Source organism: Hydractinia symbiolongicarpus, chromosome 3, assembly GCF_029227915.1.
Source record: "Hydractinia symbiolongicarpus strain clone_291-10 chromosome 3, HSymV2.1, whole genome shotgun sequence".
Classification (NCBI taxonomy): Eukaryota; Metazoa; Cnidaria; class Hydrozoa; order Anthoathecata; family Hydractiniidae; genus Hydractinia; species Hydractinia symbiolongicarpus.
The window spans coordinates 27,659,451-27,677,742 of record NC_079877.1 but is presented as its reverse complement, the minus strand read 5'-3'; the positions used below and the strand labels follow the sequence as shown (position 1 = coordinate 27,677,742).

At 32.0% G+C, this 18,292-nt stretch overlaps 1 protein-coding gene across 3 annotated transcripts; it reads left to right on the top strand.

Moving 5' to 3' along the window:
* Window positions 1-30: 30 nt before the first annotated feature.
* Window positions 31-16,585, top strand: LOC130636601 (uncharacterized). Of its 3 annotated transcripts, XM_057446380.1 has the most exons (8): window positions 31-511; window positions 2,750-3,774; window positions 7,513-7,534; window positions 7,806-8,053; window positions 9,043-11,911; window positions 12,878-12,912; window positions 13,224-14,519; window positions 14,607-16,585. In XM_057446380.1, exons 2-7 carry the CDS (start codon window positions 2,784-2,786, stop codon window positions 14,480-14,482), a joined length of 5,424 nt encoding a protein of 1,807 aa, XP_057302363.1. In that variant the 5' UTR covers window positions 31-511; window positions 2,750-2,783; the 3' UTR covers window positions 14,483-14,519; window positions 14,607-16,585. The 3 variants fall into 3 exon arrangements, with proteins under 3 accessions (XP_057302363.1, XP_057302361.1, XP_057302362.1); XM_057446378.1 differs by having other exon boundaries at window positions 13,224-16,585; XM_057446379.1 differs by lacking the exon at window positions 31-511 and adding an exon at window positions 526-2,344 and having other exon boundaries at window positions 13,224-16,585.
* Window positions 16,586-18,292: the final 1,707 nt, after the last annotated feature.

Here is an 18,292-nt window from a genome sequence, read left to right as displayed (position 1 = left end):
TTGTAATCTTAATTTAGCAAGACTTTTTAATTTATGAGAACTTTGCCCTTGACCTTCTCTGTTAACCATTTCAAAGCTTTCCGCTTGTTACAAACATAAATCTATTTGAAGCGTCTCTTCTTAAGGAAATTTAATTGAGAGCAAGCATTTACTTGGATGGAAGTTAACAATAGTATGTCATATTTATGTTACTTCTGTGTTTCAGGTAATAATAAATTGTGCTGATCCTGCGGCAAGCAAGTATCTGATAATGGATCTATTTAAAAGTAATTTTAGATCTGAAGATGAATCTACAAAATCTTCTATCTGCTTGCACACAAAGTAGCATAAACTGGTTCATTAATTGGTTTTCAGAGTATAATCTGTAAAAGGCTCATTTGTTTCAAAGTTGTTGCACATTAGCGAAAAATAGTACATAAAAAGAAACTATTGGGTTAAAACAACTAAAATACATGGTTAATGGTTCTGTTAAACTCTAAGATATGCGTGACATATCTTGATAATTTCTAATGTAAGTATACTTCCTAAACCTTTTTTGAAAGATTTTAAAAACTAAAACATCACGCAGAAATAGTTATGATATTATACAGAAAGTGCAGTATGAAAAATTTCTGTAGTGTCAGGTGTTGTTGCAAAGATAGTAAAAGGGTCTTGATATACTGTAGTTCAGCTTATTAATCTTGTCAATCAGATTATAAGGCATGGTCTTTTTCCGAATAACTGACAGTCAAGTGGGAAAGTTACGTGTTTCAAGAGCAAGGGTGATACCTTAAAAAGAGGTATTTATTTATAGAAGAAGAGGTTTTATCAAGTAATAAAATATATTTAAAGAATGAAAGGGAAAGGAAGTAATTTGACGACGTCGTCGGCCAAAGTATAATGATTTGGACATGTATTTAGATAACTGCAGAGGATCAAATTCGTAAAAATTAACCAATTAGAAACAAGCTGTTAATTACTTTTAATTACGGTAATTAACGGTTTTCGGACTTGGATTTAAATAATTCTTAATAATAATAATTCTTTGGCAGTGCTTGAAACCAAATCTCGGGCAGTTGATACAAGATGCTGTTTATGTCACGTTCTACACTATTGGTTTTTTTTTATTTTTCTACCAGTTTTAGATTTGTCAATGATTTGTTTCTCATTCAAGTTGGAAAGATATTTATTGCTGCAGCTTTGGTCTGCAATTTTTTCATATATCTGGGTCTTGACGCGCATGTGTTTTTGAACTCATTGCTTGAATTTGCTCTTTTTTGCCTATATAAACACATCATAACAATCTTTACACGGGATTTCATGAGTGGCATTGCTTTAAACTTTTCGTTTAATTTTGTCATTTGGTTTAGACATAGTGTTGCGTAGTGTTTCTTTAGAGTTGGATATGCATTTGAACTTGTGTTGTTTCATTACTCGACGATAAGGCAGAAATGCTGATGCTGCAAATTCCTCTGCCACTTCACTATTGGCTTGGATGTTCTCTTTTTTTGTTTTTACTTGCATGATGATTGTCTGGTTGTATAAATTTGTAATCCTTGCAATTTCCCGATATCCAGTCTCCTTTTCGTCATTGATACATTGTTGGCGCGATTTAACAGATAAAAAAGGTGACACTTTCATTGTAAGATTTTAGAGTGTTTAATTAGCATGTAAAGTACTTATTAGTGTTAGTGGTTTTCTGATACACTGAAATTGAAGTGGTACCATTATTGCATTTTACTAATTTTATTCATGTTCAACAGTAAATTTGATTTAACAACACCACAAATAATGTCAAAATATGTCATGAGTATACTCCTACAGTAAGAAACATTGTGAAAGAAAACAAAAGAAGCAGACTACAGCTGGAATTGGAAAATCAGAACAACAGGTAGGAAAGGAAAGAAAAAATTACAAGTATGGAATGAGACGAGCACATAAATAGCATCTTGTATCAACTTCCCGAGACTTAGTTGCCAGCGTTACGAAAGAAGTAGTTAATTCGATCTGGGTCAGGTAGACTTAAGTACCGTAATAAACAGTAATTAACATATTTTTTTACGAATGACCAATTATTATGCATTTTGACTCTTCTTTATCTCCTAGGTAAAGATTGTTATGCTCCGCCCAATGACAGAAAAATAATGTCCTGATTTATTGTCTTTTAACTATCACTTGTCAAAAATGATAGAACTGTTATTAAAACCACTAAAGAGATACATCCGAATGGTATCTTTAATGTAACTTTTTGTAACGTCCTGGTAGCTATAAAATTTGGTGAATGTGGATACATTCACCGATCACAATGTCATTTCAGTGGTGGACAATGTATAATCCAGTAGATTTTATTAAAGATATTATTTCGGTTTGTCTGTTCAGTATTTATTTTATTGTGCAAAGTTTATCATTTCTTGAACATGATAGTTTAATCAACCCAGTAGATTTCTTGTATATTTTGTCTGATCCTGATATAAATCTCAAATTTCTTTATTTTCAACAGGTCAGGTAACAGTAATTTCTTTGATTTTAAAAATCAGTCAATATGTAAGACTTTAGCAAAATTATTTTGGAAAGAATATTAGAAAAATTTAGAAAGTAAAACGTTTTTACAGTTAAATAGAGATTTATTAGTTGATCAATGGCTTATTATATTTCGTTTATACTCTATAGAAATTTATGTCAACATTAGTCTTCTGGCACCCAGTTTGGTTATGGCAATTTCATATTCTATTTTAAAATTATTGTAACACGTTTATTTTTTTCTGTTTAGTTGTCAATCTAAGGTTGTCAAGACTCGGAAAGTCATGCATATTATCCGCAGTAGGATATTTTCTTCAGTCGCTGTTTTTGGTGAATTGATAAGCGAACTGCTTAAAAGATTTGTGGTTCATCATAAAGATTCCTCATCAAAAATTCCAGATGTTGCTTTGGCTCAAATTCTCGTTAAAAACGAAAAAGTCTTAAAATCATTTGACTCTCTAAGTCATCCAATAAACCAAAAGAAGATATATAACCCAACTTATCCAGCACATAATGTTATTAATTCCCGGATTGACATTTCATCTTTGGACATAACAGTGCAACTTCAAATTTTAACCATCATAGAAGGGTTTGAAACGTCTAAAAAAGACCACCTTCGAAAGTTACATCAATGTATAGACAACTTGCACCTTTCTAGTTGTTGCGGAAGTTGTAATCACGAATGCAAAAAGTGTAACTTTGTGAATTGCAAAGGAGGCTGTTGTGCCGATAAGAAGATTAAAAATTGTAATCATTCATGTAAGAATTGCCCTGACACGTTTAGAGACTGTAAAGATAACTCTATAGTGTGTTGCAATAACTGTAAAACATGCAAGAAATGTGCAAAATGTAGAAAAGTTGACAATCAATGCAGGCTGTATAAGCTTAAAGCTTCGATGGAGACTATAAGGAACCTTAGGAATTTGGTCGCACATATGACTGACAAAGATTGTGATAACTTTGAAAAAAGGAAGGAGAGCTTTGAGAATTTTCCAAGGCATGATAACTGGGAATCGCTGTCTAAAAGTTTCAACCTTGCAATGGAGAATATCATAATTTTCATGGGTGGTATTAAAGATCCAATCAGTAAAAGCGAATCTGATAAGTTTAGAACAGAATTGTACGATGCAATAAATGATTTACTACCAAAAACGAAATACGAAAAAAGGATTAAGGAAATACTTGCTTTAGACAATCGCATACATGGTTTAGAGAAGGAAATAAGCATTATGAAACCAATTTTTGATCAATTAGTGAAAGATATGTATGGATCAAGTAAGTTTTTCTGTTGGTTAAACTTTTGATTGTCATTCTACCAGAACTTCCGCGACGTTTAATAGTTTCCAAAGAATTTTTATTCGTGAATATGAGAAAACATTGAAATTTTTAAAAGTTTTTGTTTGCCCAATCGTATCACTAATCGTGACGAATGGGTATAATCGGTGTGATGAAACTAAAACAGTGCTACTTTGAGCATTGCTATCATACTGTCTAGCACCTCACGAGGATAGCTTATCCAAATAGAGGGTATATGTAAACGAAGATTTAACATGGCATATGTATGTATGCATTTGTTAATACCCGATTGGTTGTCAGATCATGTTGATCATAAGTTTGTGTGTGGCTCGCAGTTCTGATGACCAATAATTGAATCCCTTCAACTTAAAATTATGGTTACCACATTTTCAAGAATTGGTATTTTGTTGCTTTTTTCGGGGTTCAAAATTATTTTCTAAAGTTCTAAATAGCTTCCAAATTTAACGTGTTTAGATTGAGAACTCAAGAAATTTCTGTATTATTGAATAGCATGTAAAAAAAAATAAAAAATATCGGCTCTAAATTTGCAGATAACATAAAAATATTTTGCAAATTGCCTGCACGTGGGTAAGTAACAATATCCCTGTTTCCAGGTCAACAAAAACTGTGGCTACTTCGTCACGATGTGACAAGTTATACCGCCTTCGATCACTGCCAACTCCCATGCACATGCGCACTTCAGATGGGACACGGTTTTCAGCTGCTGCCCGAGCTGTTTTATCAGCTTCTACTTCAGCCATGTACCTGTATGCAGCAGCAAAAGGGTTAACTCTGTTCATTGTATCCTGAACAGCTTGCATCACGTCTTCTCTACAACCATTATTTTCGGAACGTGCCATTCTCTCATTGAGTGCTCTACCTGCTTCATAAATATAAAGTTGATTAAAAACAGGAGCTTGATCAGTGTTTTCTAAATGATGCGCAGCAGCTCGCCTTTGAGCTTCTCTCGCACGTCTATTACCAGTATTTTCTAAACAACGTACAGCAGTCTGCCTTTCAGCATATCGAGTACGTCTATTGGCAGCTTGCTCATTACATTCAGCATTACGAACTGCTGCCTGCCTTAGAGCATCACTATGTTGCCTGCTGTTAACTTGGTCAACATTTTCACTTCTTCAAATTTCGTAACATTTCCTTGGTAATAAACAAATAAATGCAGGTCTAAGTGTCTTTACAGATACAGTATAATGTTTACACATTAATTAAAAAAGGAAGTAAAAACAGTGTGAATTTAATTCTATTCTTTCCTTGATAATAAAATTCGACAATGGAAGTCAAAACCAGCCTCCTTTTTATCCTCCTCTGATCCTGAATCATTTTTTTTTTTTGTTAAAATGTAAACATTCACGGGACGAATAAAACGTCTTAAAAGCTAAATTGAAAGTGCTTACTTTCTACTCTGTCCTCACTAACCTCGCTTGTTCCCTGACAAAAAAATTATGAACTGGTTATCTAGCCAGCCATATTGAAAAATTATAGGAAATTTATAATTGTTGTAAAAACATAAGCTACGTACTAAAAACTTATTTTAAAAAAGTATGTAGCTACGCTAGCTATAACTTATTTTGATTATCTGTCTCTCTTCTTGGACTGCACTTTTAAACAATCAACTTTCTTTCTCTTTCTCTCTGACTGTACTTTCCAACAACCAACTTTCTTTAAAAATTTCTATCGCGCTTAAACAAAATTAGAGAAAGTGCTACAACATATAGATTATATTTTTCTTTAATATTTGTAAATGTATATATCAAGCAACCTACTTCCTTCGTTCACCTTCCTGAATATCAAAATCTTACGTCTGCTTTGGTCGTCAAGGGAAACTTGGATTTTCTGACGATTAGAGTTACTTTGTTTTAATCACGTGATTTTGTTCAGCAAATAAAATTGTTTTATTTTGATCACATGATTTAAAATGTAAACAAACAAAAACTCGCGGCTTTTCTCTGCAAAAAGACACGAACGCTTTTTTTAATAAGAATATGATTTATAAGAATGTCAGAGTGAGATATTAGACCAAAAACAATAAGCCATTTGTTTAGAACAATATAAACTTAGAAATAATGAATAGCCTTGTTGGAATTTTTTTTATTCTTGTAAAAAAACATGCAGTATTTTCGGCGATATCAAAGGAAAATAAACTCATCCACTTTGCCTGTTACAGACAGACGGACAGACACACACACACTCGGTATTATTATAAGAGATTTCTCGAACCGGATAATAAAATCGGAATATTTTTTAATGAATACACTTTTGTAGTCATAAAATTAATTTTATCTGTGTCCTTGCCAAAGCTGCTACTACCACTACTACATTTAGTAATGCAGGTTAAAATTACAATGGCTGCAAACAGCTGATGTTGACCCAGAGGAAACTAACAAAAATGTATTAAAAGCCAATGAGCTTGTCATTTTTAATTTCGAATAATTATGTGCAGGATTTGACGAACTTAAAAATTAGAAATAAATCGGGATATCGGATTAATCACTTGTCCAAATTTCACAGTATGATTCCTTTTGATTAAATAAAGTTTTTCACATAATGTACTGGGTTTAACTGCGGCTCTCAGTTCTAGTCACTATGAACACTACGGATTGAATCCGGCTCTTTGCTAGGCAATACACAAAAAGCTATACTTCTATATTGCCGATTATAAGACGATAGTAGGAATTTCATAGAAATTTACATGGTAGTTTCTGGTAATGGTCAATATCTTAGGCTCTGAGAGGTATGGGATCTAGATATTTTGACAGATGTCCAATAAATAAATACGCAAAAAACTAGTAGGCGGTGGTTCCTTCAGAATAAATTTCACACAGCGAGGTTGTAGTTTTATAATTCATACACCCATGTTTTTGTGTTGCAGGTGATCTTTTTATTTGTTCTGATTTTTATTCGTATTCGTACCCTGTTTGTTCGAAATAGTTGTGTGCAGCTTAAATTTATTGATATTTTGGCTACCCTCTTTTAAACTCTATGCCGGGTCTCCTGGCTAGTTTAAATTGAAGACGCAACGTATATCGATATTCACAAAGGTCATATGTATTACACAAATATCCGGACCTATTGAGATTTTAAAATTTAATTCTCAGTAGGTTCGTTTTTACTGATTACAGTTTGTTATTAAACAATGTAACTAATTTGCTGCAGGAAGATTTCAAATTTGCACTGGCATTTTGTTGCTTTTTTTCACTCGTAGATATGCTAACAAAATCTTTGACCTAATTCAGCTGCTTCGTAATTCTATTGTTTTGCACTAAACCCTTTGGCAACAGTGGATTTATTAATTTGTGGAATTTTAACGGGTTTGGGAGATCCAAAATATTTTTTAAATGCCTAAAAAATCCAAACAATATGTTTTTTAAATTATGTTTTTTTTCTGCGTTACTTTATAATAAAATAATTTAAAGGCGTAAGTGACCTCGTATTTTAATTAGTACATGTTTCTAATGTAAGAGTTTGTGACTTTTAAAAACCTTTTCTATTGCAACAACGCTTGCTATAGTGGTTATAATGTAAGCCAGGCCTTCTTTAATCAGCATTCAACACGAAAATAAGATTTATACTTCAAGCGTTTGTCTAGGCTAGTGAACTTAACTTGAATGAATGCAAAAATGATCACAAATATGCAAAATTTTCTATTACCGAATTATTAATGATGAATTTGTATTTATGTATATGTCTTGTTCTCTTTAGATGTGGAGGAGAATGTTGCAATGTAAGTAACTTGAAATTTGTAGAAAACATACCTCAAAGCATGATAATTATACAACCAATACAAGTAGTTAGATTAAGTGTATCTTTCAATTAGAATCATTGTAAATGTTTTTAATTTTTAATGTTGAGTTAGCAAATTATTTGCAAGAACGTAAAACTTTGAAGTGAACTTCTAAGTTTATTAAAGTAATCTGTATTAGTAGTAAAATTACTGTTGTGTATCGGAATTCTCATATGTGCTGTTAGTATCAACCTTTTTTATCTACTTTCAGGGCTACCATTAAAAGAGTTGACACAAGTGGATTTTTGATCGAAATACCAGGTGAAAAATCTGTGTTGGATGTTAAAATAAAAGCAGATGCGAGTTTGGAGAATGTTCCATTCACGTCCGTTACATCTATTGAATCGTATTATTATATTGAAAGAGTTCCGAGAGAAGATGAAAGTATTTCTTTTCAATTTACCGTTAAGAGTGACGACACGTCTTATGCGTGTATAGAAAGTACTGAATTTACTTATGGTAAGTTTTAAGTTTTTAAAATTGCCATTGTATATTATTTTTATGAAAAGGTTTAATTTCTGTAAATGCTCTCATGCCAAAAATGTTTATGGTCTGGCGTTTCTGTTTGCCTTTCATAAAAATTAGTATCGCTGGGGTGACGCACTGACAAAGTGTTTGGAATAAAGGAGCAGCTGTTGTAGAAATGAAAAAAATTGATCTCTACAACACTTGTCTTTTGGCTTTGTACATTTGATTCCAATAAGGGCTTAACCCTATTCGGTCCGATGGACCCCCCCCCCCCCCTGACGGTTTTTTTAAAAACTCCTTAATGCTATGTTGCATGGCTACGATACCTACTACTGAGTTTCAATATTTGTCTATTAGACACCTGCATGCCAAATTTTTAGGAATCCGCCTCCCCGGTCAAAATATGTTAAAAAAGTCCAGAGCGAATAGGGTTAATGGTAATTATTGTGTGAATGTTGTGTAACCGTTGCTAGACAATGTTTATATTATTGGAAACTAAACCTAAGGTACTTTAATTAGTGAAATTTTTTTCTGCCCAAATCATTATATCGCATAGTTAATTTTTATCAGTATTGCACATGTTTCAAAATATTTACAAAATTTCAACTGTTGATTTTATGTTAACGTTGGATTTAGGGCGATCAAACTGATGTTACTGTGGTTGTTAATGATATATAATTTCATAATTCATTTTGTGCGGGAAAAAGAAACCGATTTTTAATCGCATTATTTTTTTTCTATTTCTCTGCAATCCAATCTTGACTTCTAAAATTTTCCGCACACCCGAATGCGTGAACATATTTATCATCGGTTCTGTGCATAAATTTCATGGGTTAAGGTACTTCTTCTAAAATACTACAAAAGTAACTTGATAATCAGAACTGTCTTCTATCTTTATTGCCAGTTATGAAGCTGGTCACAGAACTCTGAAAGTTGTCGTTGTTGTGTTCTTTACCAACTTTATAATTTGTGTAATTTAGACCCTGCAGCCTGTGACCATCGAAGCTCGGCTTTAAATATCGGATTGGTGTGCCATGCGAATGGGCTTTCTAGCAATGTGCGTTCGATCATAAGCGAATTGGAAGACTTGGAAATTTCTTCTTTAAAGAAAGTGAAATTTACTGTACATGAAGAAAAGAATGAAATTACCTTAAAAAAATGGAATGTTCGTTGTGGTGACTTTGTAAATCGCAATTTTGAAAACCCTTATAAAGAACATATCAAATTGCCAGTTGATTGTGTAAAAGATACACAAATTGGTCAGTTTGCACATGTAATTACAAAGTGGTGTTCCCGCAAAGTCAAATGTGATGTTGCTAGTTTGGTATTGACAGATTATGACAGCTACAAACATGCAAAATTTTTAGGATATGAGCTATCTGAAGTTAAAGAAAAACTTTGTTTAACTGCAAGAAGCCGTGAATGCAACAACCGAATTTTGGTTTATGAACCTTCTTTGCATGTATTTCTTAATATTCGCGTGTTGGAACATGCGGACATTTTAGATATCAATCAGGCTTTGTCAATCTGCACTGATGATATAAAAATGCATGCGATGATCCATAGGAAAATCATAGTTGACAGTAACGTCGTTTACATTGGGTTGATTGTAATCCCAGATTCAATTTTCCAAAAAATTTCAAGAGAAAAGAATAAAATTTTGTGTGATTCCTGTTTAGAACTATTACTTTCGTACAACGTTATGAACAGTTTAACGTCTTTTGAAGAATGGGAGAAAAACAGCCTGCAAAAGATAGTACAAGAATTAAAAGAAGAACATGACCTAGAAGAAAAACCAACAAATTACGAAGATACTATGAAGTCATATTTTAATCACACTATTGGCTTTATGGCTACTGCTGAAGTATATCTTCCTTCTTTAAGAAAGATGGAAATGCCTTCTCTGTCTCGTAAAACTGGCGTTCAAGTTAAGACGGTGTTCTTAACACGTGAACAACAAGAGATAATGTCGTTGGCGGAAAACAAGTTAATATTGACTGGTTCATTTGGTTCCGGCAAGAGTGTAATTGGCCAGTTAAAAATGAAGCAGCTCTATGAAAAAGCAGAAGGTGTGGTGAAGATCTATTATGTGTGTTGTGAAAATCAGTGCTTGTTTCAATCAACTGTTCAGGAAATAGCTGATGAAACTTGCCAAGAGATTGAAAAACGGAATGCTCATATTATAGCAAGAAACCTGTCTCAGCTAAAACAAGAAATGGATCTTCATGTAAGTGCGAATTTGTCAAGAGTAATGAAATTGATATATGAGAAAAACAAGGATGTATTGGTGCACTTTATATTTGATGAATATGATGCTGAAAAGTTAAATCGGGAAGAAGCAAATAGCATCAGGCATTTAATTGAAGATGAATCTATTCCAGGAATAAAAGATTCAACAATTCTAATAATCACCCAGAGCATGGAAAAGCATAGAGAGTTTGTAAAACTTAACAGGGATGGTCAAGAAAATAGTTACAAGCATGAAAAATACCAGTTTGATTTAACGGGATTAAAGAAAAGCGAGTTGAGTAGAACTATGAGAACAACAAATGCCATTAACGCATTGATTACAATATGTATCAGGAAAATAGTGGCCCAGGCAAGCATATTTAACCACCCTAACTTCGCCGCAGCCGACATTATGGCCAAAAATCAGAAACGCTCGACACCTGTGGCAAAAATTGAGGCTGGAAAGAGCCTTAGTGGCAAAGAAAAAATTACTTCTATCTCAGGCAGAGCCGTTACTGATAAAGAATTACCAGATGTTGTCAAAGAGGCGAACAATGTCAACACATATGATGACAGTAAAGAAACAGTAAAAAAGAAAGAATCGTTTAAAATGTCCCGTTCCCGAGTCCCTCGATCTTCTAAAGAAGTCATGAAGAAAATTGAAGCAACTCCAACCGCAGGTAACATTGCGCTTGAAACACCAGTTGACATCAAGAACAAATCTTATATACCTGATGTAAAAATAAAATCTGACCCTGCTCTAGATGGTGTAAGTCATTTAGATTACCTCTTTAAGAAGTTAAATTTAGAAAATGCTGAAAAAGGAGAAAGCACTAGAACGGAATTTAGGTTTAATGGAAGCACTAAACTTGGACACAATATTAATGGTAAACGCCCTGTCTTGGTGCAGTTCAACAGCAGCAGTTTATATCAAAAAAATGTGTCTACTGTCATCAAGGGAATTGAGCAATTGGAGAGTATAACCTACAGTATATGTTTATTGTCTGTCCTACAAAAGTTGTACAACGACGACAAGAATGTGGTGGCCTTATGCATTGATCAATATATTGCCAAAATTGTACCAATTTTTTGCAAGCTATTGGACAAAACGTGTGTGGAATATACGCCAGTTTCTAACATGAGTCATCGCAAAATGATTAAAGACGATGTTTTAAAGTCATATAAACCCAGCAAATCTGTTCTTGTGACTGATTATGTTGGTTTCACAGGAATGGAAGCGGAAAGAGTATGTGTCTTCGTTGACAAATCCGACTACTTTTTAAAACAACATTTGGTAGAATCTCTTGGGAGGTGTACAGCTGAACTGGTAATTGTTGAATATGAAAACCCATCAACGGAAGGTAAGACAGATGACATGTTGAAATCGATTATTGAGGAGTGGAAAGATAAGAAGTTGGTTGATAAGGTTATCGTTGAAGGCATAAAAGGAGATTTGGAGGACGACTTGCTGCTGGAAATGGAAAATGCAAATGATCATAAAAATTATGGTTTTAATCCGAATTCAGAAAAATTTTCTGAAATATTCAGCTTGGTCATTGCGTCAGAAAATGCTAATATCGCTACTGATGACAATAAAGATTTAATGAGAATCATCGAGAGGTATGATTTTTACAAACTGAATTTTATCTATACGAAAACCCTGTTAAGTGTTTTTGCGATAGCTTTATAATGTTCTTTAGCTCTGGATAATCTTTATATCAAATTGGTTAAAACATATTTTAAGTGAAGTGATTACTGCTTAACTAAAAATGATGATATTGAAAAACTTTTTTTTATTTACTAAATCCAAATGCTGGTTGAATAATGTAGACTCCAGTCTCATATTTATTTATTGCAATGAGTTAATTCTGTTCTATTCTTGGAGAAAGAAAAAAAAAGAAAACAACTATTTTTTCGACATTTTTATGTTAGCCTTTGCCCGCTTCATGCGAGCATGATCACACACATTTCATTATACAAATTCTTCGCGTTATAAAATAAAATAAAAAGTAATAATTAAATTAATGACTCGTATAAAAAAAATTGTGTCAAAATAGCTCAAGAGGCATAGACTTAACCGACCTTTTAAGGAATGGTCGATCTCGCTCAATGAGCAGACTCTCCTTCAGCGTGACTTTAAAATTATTAGACTCAAAGGATGGTGGAGAGCACGAAGGAGAGTCCAAAATATGTTGCAATATAGCAGTAGGTTGCGAAACCTTAACCTTTTTACCCGTCAGTGGCGAAACTACCATGTGTTTGGACATGTGAACCTTAAAATGGCAAATAGACTTGCCATAGTAGGTGACATTGCAGTCACTACCCATAAACTTATAAACAAGTCCAGAGCATAGAAGTTTCGGAATGCGATCTTTAAATGAGAAATAATTACTTTTTACTAATTAAATTAAATTAAATTAATAATAATTACCAATTATTTTTTTTTATTTTTTATTTCTCCAAGATACTTGTGTTCTATTCTCATTTCTTTTTGAAAAATGTACCTTCGTTGATGATGCATGTATTTTTCTTTACTTGTCTACATCTTACCTTCTGCCCTTAATCATTTTTGATACTTTATTATAGGGTTGCTCATGCTCCATATAATCAAAATACTACAGGTAATTTTTTCGTTTTCAAATTATATTAGCTCGATGTCTCGTTTGTTGTATTTTTTTTTATTTTTTCATTTCATATTTTTTGAAAACCAAAAGCACATCTTTGTCATACAACAGTGTAATTTTTGCCTTCTTACCTGCACTGTAACATCCAGTAAAACTGATATAAGTCACCTTAAAACAACAAGATGTAGACATTCTCGGCCCACAACATATACAACAAACAATTTTTCACTTGCGTTCACTACATATTATTTCAAATAACTATACTACATTTTCTATAGTGACTTTTATAGATATCTCTTATTTACAAGGTGATAATGATGATTCTGAAAGAAGTATCCTTAACCCAAATCGAAAAGAAACTGGTGTAAATTTGGACGTCATTAATTTCGTGGATGCAGACTATTTTTCGGAAATAATTGGTAAAAAAGGCGAGAACATCAAACGGTTAAATAAAGAATTTGGCGTGCGTCTCAGAGTTGACTGGAAGAAAATAAAAATTCATGTCATTGGAAATAGAAAATCAAAGTTAAAAGTGCGTGCCTATTTTCAACTGTTTGTACATCTAAAGAAAGAGGTAAGGCGGCATAAGCCTCGTAGAATGTGTTTCATAGCAGGTTGTTCGTCCAGCGATATTGTTAGTTTAATTAAAGCTAATTGCACAAATGAACATAAACATTTAGAAATTAAAGTTTTAAAACCTTTAGCAGATAGTAGTAAAACGTTTAGTAACATTGAAAACTTTGAGAATACAATCGAAAAGATTTTATTTGATGCTAAAAGTGACTTAACAAAAAATGCTAATGTCATATATGATTTTATGGTTCATCATGGCCAATTTCATTATCTTGGTAAGAGTGGCGAATGCTCAGTTGGTAATCTTTTATCTAGCACCAAACGTGTATTTGAAAAGTTGAACCTTACAGCGTTAAAATTTGATGGCCTCACTTTACAGCGCTGTGAAAAGAGTTTTACGCGAGTTGACATGAAGATACATGCTCAGAGAACTGGAGTTGAATTGCGCTATGTTTTGTTTATTGATGAAGAGTTTTCATCATTCCTTACTTGTGAAGATATCGGTCAGGATCGTCACTTTTATCAGGCAAAGGTTGAGGATGGCTATTTTTCTACAGAAAAAGTATGCAAGTCAACTATCGATGTTGTTGATCCTACGAGCAATATGAGCATACGAACTCTTGTAAATTCGTATGAAACAACTCCATCAGCCCTCGAAGTTTTAAATGCTCATATTTCTCCTTTAAAAAACTTCTTGGGGAGTATTCAACTATCTAAAGATTCTCCAATTGGTGTAAAGTATAGAGATATTCCAGAAGGATATATGATATACTATTTACGCAAAAGTGAAAGAAGTTCTTACAAGTTAGCAAAATCAACTATCTTGCGCACCTCTAAGGAGTTGATAACCATTCGAAATGGGCTCAGTACAATGGACAGGGAATCGGATATGTTCTTATGTTCTGAAATTCTTCAAAGAAGAGATTGGGATATTCCGAACGCAAAGTCAGCTTTGCAGGAAATGTTTGAATGTAGCGAACATTTCTTAAGATGACTGTTTTAACGCGCAGACCTTTACTGAAAATTGCTTGGTTAGTTAATGATCATTTAAGGGAAAACTTATCAATATTGGGATTCTGGACAAGTTGATGTGTCACTAACTAGCTTTTTTATTCTAGATAAGTTGCCAATGGTTACAAAACTTCGCAGATTTCAGTTCATAAGCCACGTTGCTATAGGTAAGAAAGCATGACCATATGGTTAACTGGCTCTTATAATCTATAAAGATTTTTTGGAACCACGAAGTTCAAAAAAAGTTTCACTAATAAGCGAATATTTCGTTTTTAATTGGATTTATTTGACCTCTATGGCTCGTTGTTTATATTTTTGACCTACAAGAACAAGTGCGCATGCCTATTGTTTCTAATACAAAATCGAAACAATGGGCACGAAAAGTGTTTAATCCATATTTTTTTCATATAGATAAATTTTTGTAATTTTTGATGCTGTAAAGTTTGTTTGCACATGTGCTTTCGGGCAATTATTTTTTGCGGACTTCTTGAGTTTTTTATAATTTTGCGAATATTTTTTCTTCCCGTGAAAATTATTGGAGAACTCGCTATTCGCAAAATTCGAGAAAATTGATTTCCCCAAAAATTAGGGCTTTTTTTCTTTTTAAAAAATGAATTACACTAATTTTTTCTTCGGGTTTACCTAGAACTACCTCATATATATGGTAATTTCGACTTCAGCAGTCTTTATTTCATGTCGCTTACATTAAATCCCTTTAAAAACGGTATAAAATGAGAAAGAAAATGTCATCAAATGCTTTTTTCGCAAAATGCGTGAAATTGTTGTCGTGCCTTTCCTACTACTATTTAACGGATAAGTTAAGTTAAGCCGAATTATATTGTAATATTTTATGAAATTATTATGTAAAAAGGTATTTCTTCGTTATTGTATGTATCTTCGAATTTTTTGAAGTGAATTTTAGGTCCATGATCGCGTGAGTGTGCATTGGACACTCAGGTACAGATGAATTATTAGTTTTTTTATTATAAATCACGATTTGTCGGCTGACATTACTCTTCAGCATCTGAATATTAAAAAAAAAAAAGAAATTTTTAAATCTGTTTCACGAAAGTTAAGAATTTTTGCTTTCTAAATTGAAGTAAAAGTCAAAATTTTTAATTTGCATTTTGCGCCCACGAGCTTATGTTTTTTTTTTAGATCTTAAGTAGTCTCATAAGTAGTTTTTATGTTTGGTAACGTTGTTTTGATTCCCTAGAGAAAATATACTCATAAAAACTTTTAAAGCACGGTTCCCACTAGGCGTTTAAAGCCAGAAATATTTTCTTTCTAGTGGGAACGTTGTTTTGTCTTATGGTAACATAATTAAAGCTAGTTAGCGCCAGCGCCAGATATAAAAAAATTGGTATTTTTGCGCTAGTTAAAGCCAAACATCAGATGATGCCCATATGCGTAAAAATTTGGACTTGATAAATTCATAATTCGATTATATAGATAGATTTTTTTTCCTTTTCTTTTTTCTTGTTATCCAACAGCAAACACAACCTAGTGGGAAACGTGCTTAACTTGAAGAAACATGTCACTTGAAGCAAACCAACTAGTAAAATATGATGTAAGAAGTATCCGAGATAAATATACAGATTGTATATTTCTTTAATATAATACCTTTATATATAAAATACCTATATTTGCATAAATATCTCTATGTATCAATTCTTGTTAATTTTTAATTCATTGAATGTTTATTTACGTTGCTTTATATTAACTATGTGTAAGTCTTTTTTTTTCAAAAAACGCTATAAAAGAAAAATACTTTAGTAGCTGAAAGCAGTCTCGTATAAAATCCGTTGTAGAGAGGTTTTGTCTCTTTATTTGACCAGATTACTTTCCTTTTTCTTTGTTCGAGCTTTCCACCACCATAATGGGTCAGATGTCGATGTTCTTTTTTCAAAAAATTTTGTGTGCCCCCTCTTTTTGCAGCAGATTATGCTCAATCAGAAAAACCTATACTGACATGAGTAAAAATAAAGTGTTAAGAAGTTACAACTAATTGAATGTAAATATAACACTTAAGATTTTTTATATTTCGTGCCATTACATCAATATCACAAACATTAACCGCTCAAACCATACTGGTAGAACATCAATCATGTCATTTGTTTAACAATTTCATGGATTAGAATCGCTTCTTTGATTCCTGATTTCCCCATAATAGCCCATAATTTGCGCAAATTTCGGTACTTCCTGAGATTGAACTATTATCTTGAACTATTGACAACTATTACTTTGTAATTGATTGTGAGACCCTAATTAACATGGAACAGTTTAATAGCATCCCTATATTTTTTGCAGTTAAAAACCCTGCTTTCAGTTGTTTTTTTTACCGTATATAGATATTTACTGCAACATTAAAAAATATTTACTGCAACATTAAAAGATATTTACTGCAACATTAAAACATATTTACTGCAACATTAAAAGATATTTACTGCAACATTAAAAGATATTTACTGCAACATTAAAAAATATTTACTAAAACATTAAAAAATATTAACTGCAACATTAAAAGATACTTACTGCAACATTAAAAGATACTTACTGCAACATTAAAAGATATTTACTGCAACATTAAAAGATATTTACTGCAACATTAAAAGATACTTACTGCAACATTAAAAGATACTTACTGCAACATGAAAAAATATTTACTGCAACAAGAAAAAATATTTACTGCAACATTAAAAGATATTTACTGCAACATTAAAAAATATTAACTGCAACATTAAAAAATATTTACTACAACATTAAAAAATATTTACTGCAACATTAAAAAATATTTACTACAACATTAAAAAATATTTACTACAACATTAAAAAATATTTACTACAACATTAAAAAATATTTACTGCAACATTAAAAAATATTTACTGCAACATTAAAAGATATTTACTGCAACATTAAAAGATATTTACTGCAACATTATAAGATATTTACTACAACATTAAAAAATATTTACTGCAACATTAAAAAATATTTACTGCAACATTAAAAGATATTTACTGCAACATTAAAAAATATTTACTGCAACATTAAAAGATATTTACTGCAACATTAAAAGATATTTACTGCAACATTATAAGATATTTACTGCAACATTAAAAGATATTTACTGCAACATTAAAAGATATTTACTGCAACATTAAAAGATATTTACTAAAACATTAAAAAATATTTACTGCAACATGAAAACATGAAAAAATATACTTACTGCAACATGAGATACATACTGCAACATGAAAACATGAAAAAATATTTACTGCAACATTAAAACATATTTACTGCAACATTAAAAGATACTTACTGCAACATTAAAAGATATTTACTGCAACATTAAAAGATCTTTACTAAAACATTAAAAAATATTTACTGCAACATTAAAAGATATTTACCGCAACATTAAAAGATATTTACTGCAACATTAAAAGATATTTACTGCAACATTAAAAAATATTAACTGCAACATTAAAAAATAAGGTAAGTTAATATACTTTATAAACAGGAAAAATTAAATCATTGCATCGAGTTGTAAACTTTCTAAAAGTTGGACAACAAAAATGGTTTAAGTCAGACATTGAACAACGGTATATTTCACCGAAATTTGCAAACTTCAGTAATTGCCTTTTAATATTAGCGTCCTCTTTTGTTGTTGACAAAGACTAAAGTATGTCATATTATTTCTGCAGCTCCTTAATCATTGGGACATTTGTTTGAAAGCGAAAATATGTAACCTTTAAGAAACGAGTGCTTTTGCTTTTTCGCGAAGGGTTTTCTGAA

Coding starts and splice junctions, on each gene's coding strand:
- LOC130636601 (XM_057446380.1), top strand. CDS start 2,784: ATGCATATTATCCGCAGTAGGATATTTTCTTCAGTCGCTGTTTTTGGT. Junction 3,775..7,512: donor GAAAGATATGTATGGATCAA/GTAAGTTTTTCT, acceptor TGTTCTCTTTAG/ATGTGGAGGAGAATGTTGCA. Junction 7,535..7,805: donor GTGGAGGAGAATGTTGCAAT/GTAAGTAACTTG, acceptor ATCTACTTTCAG/GGCTACCATTAAAAGAGTTG.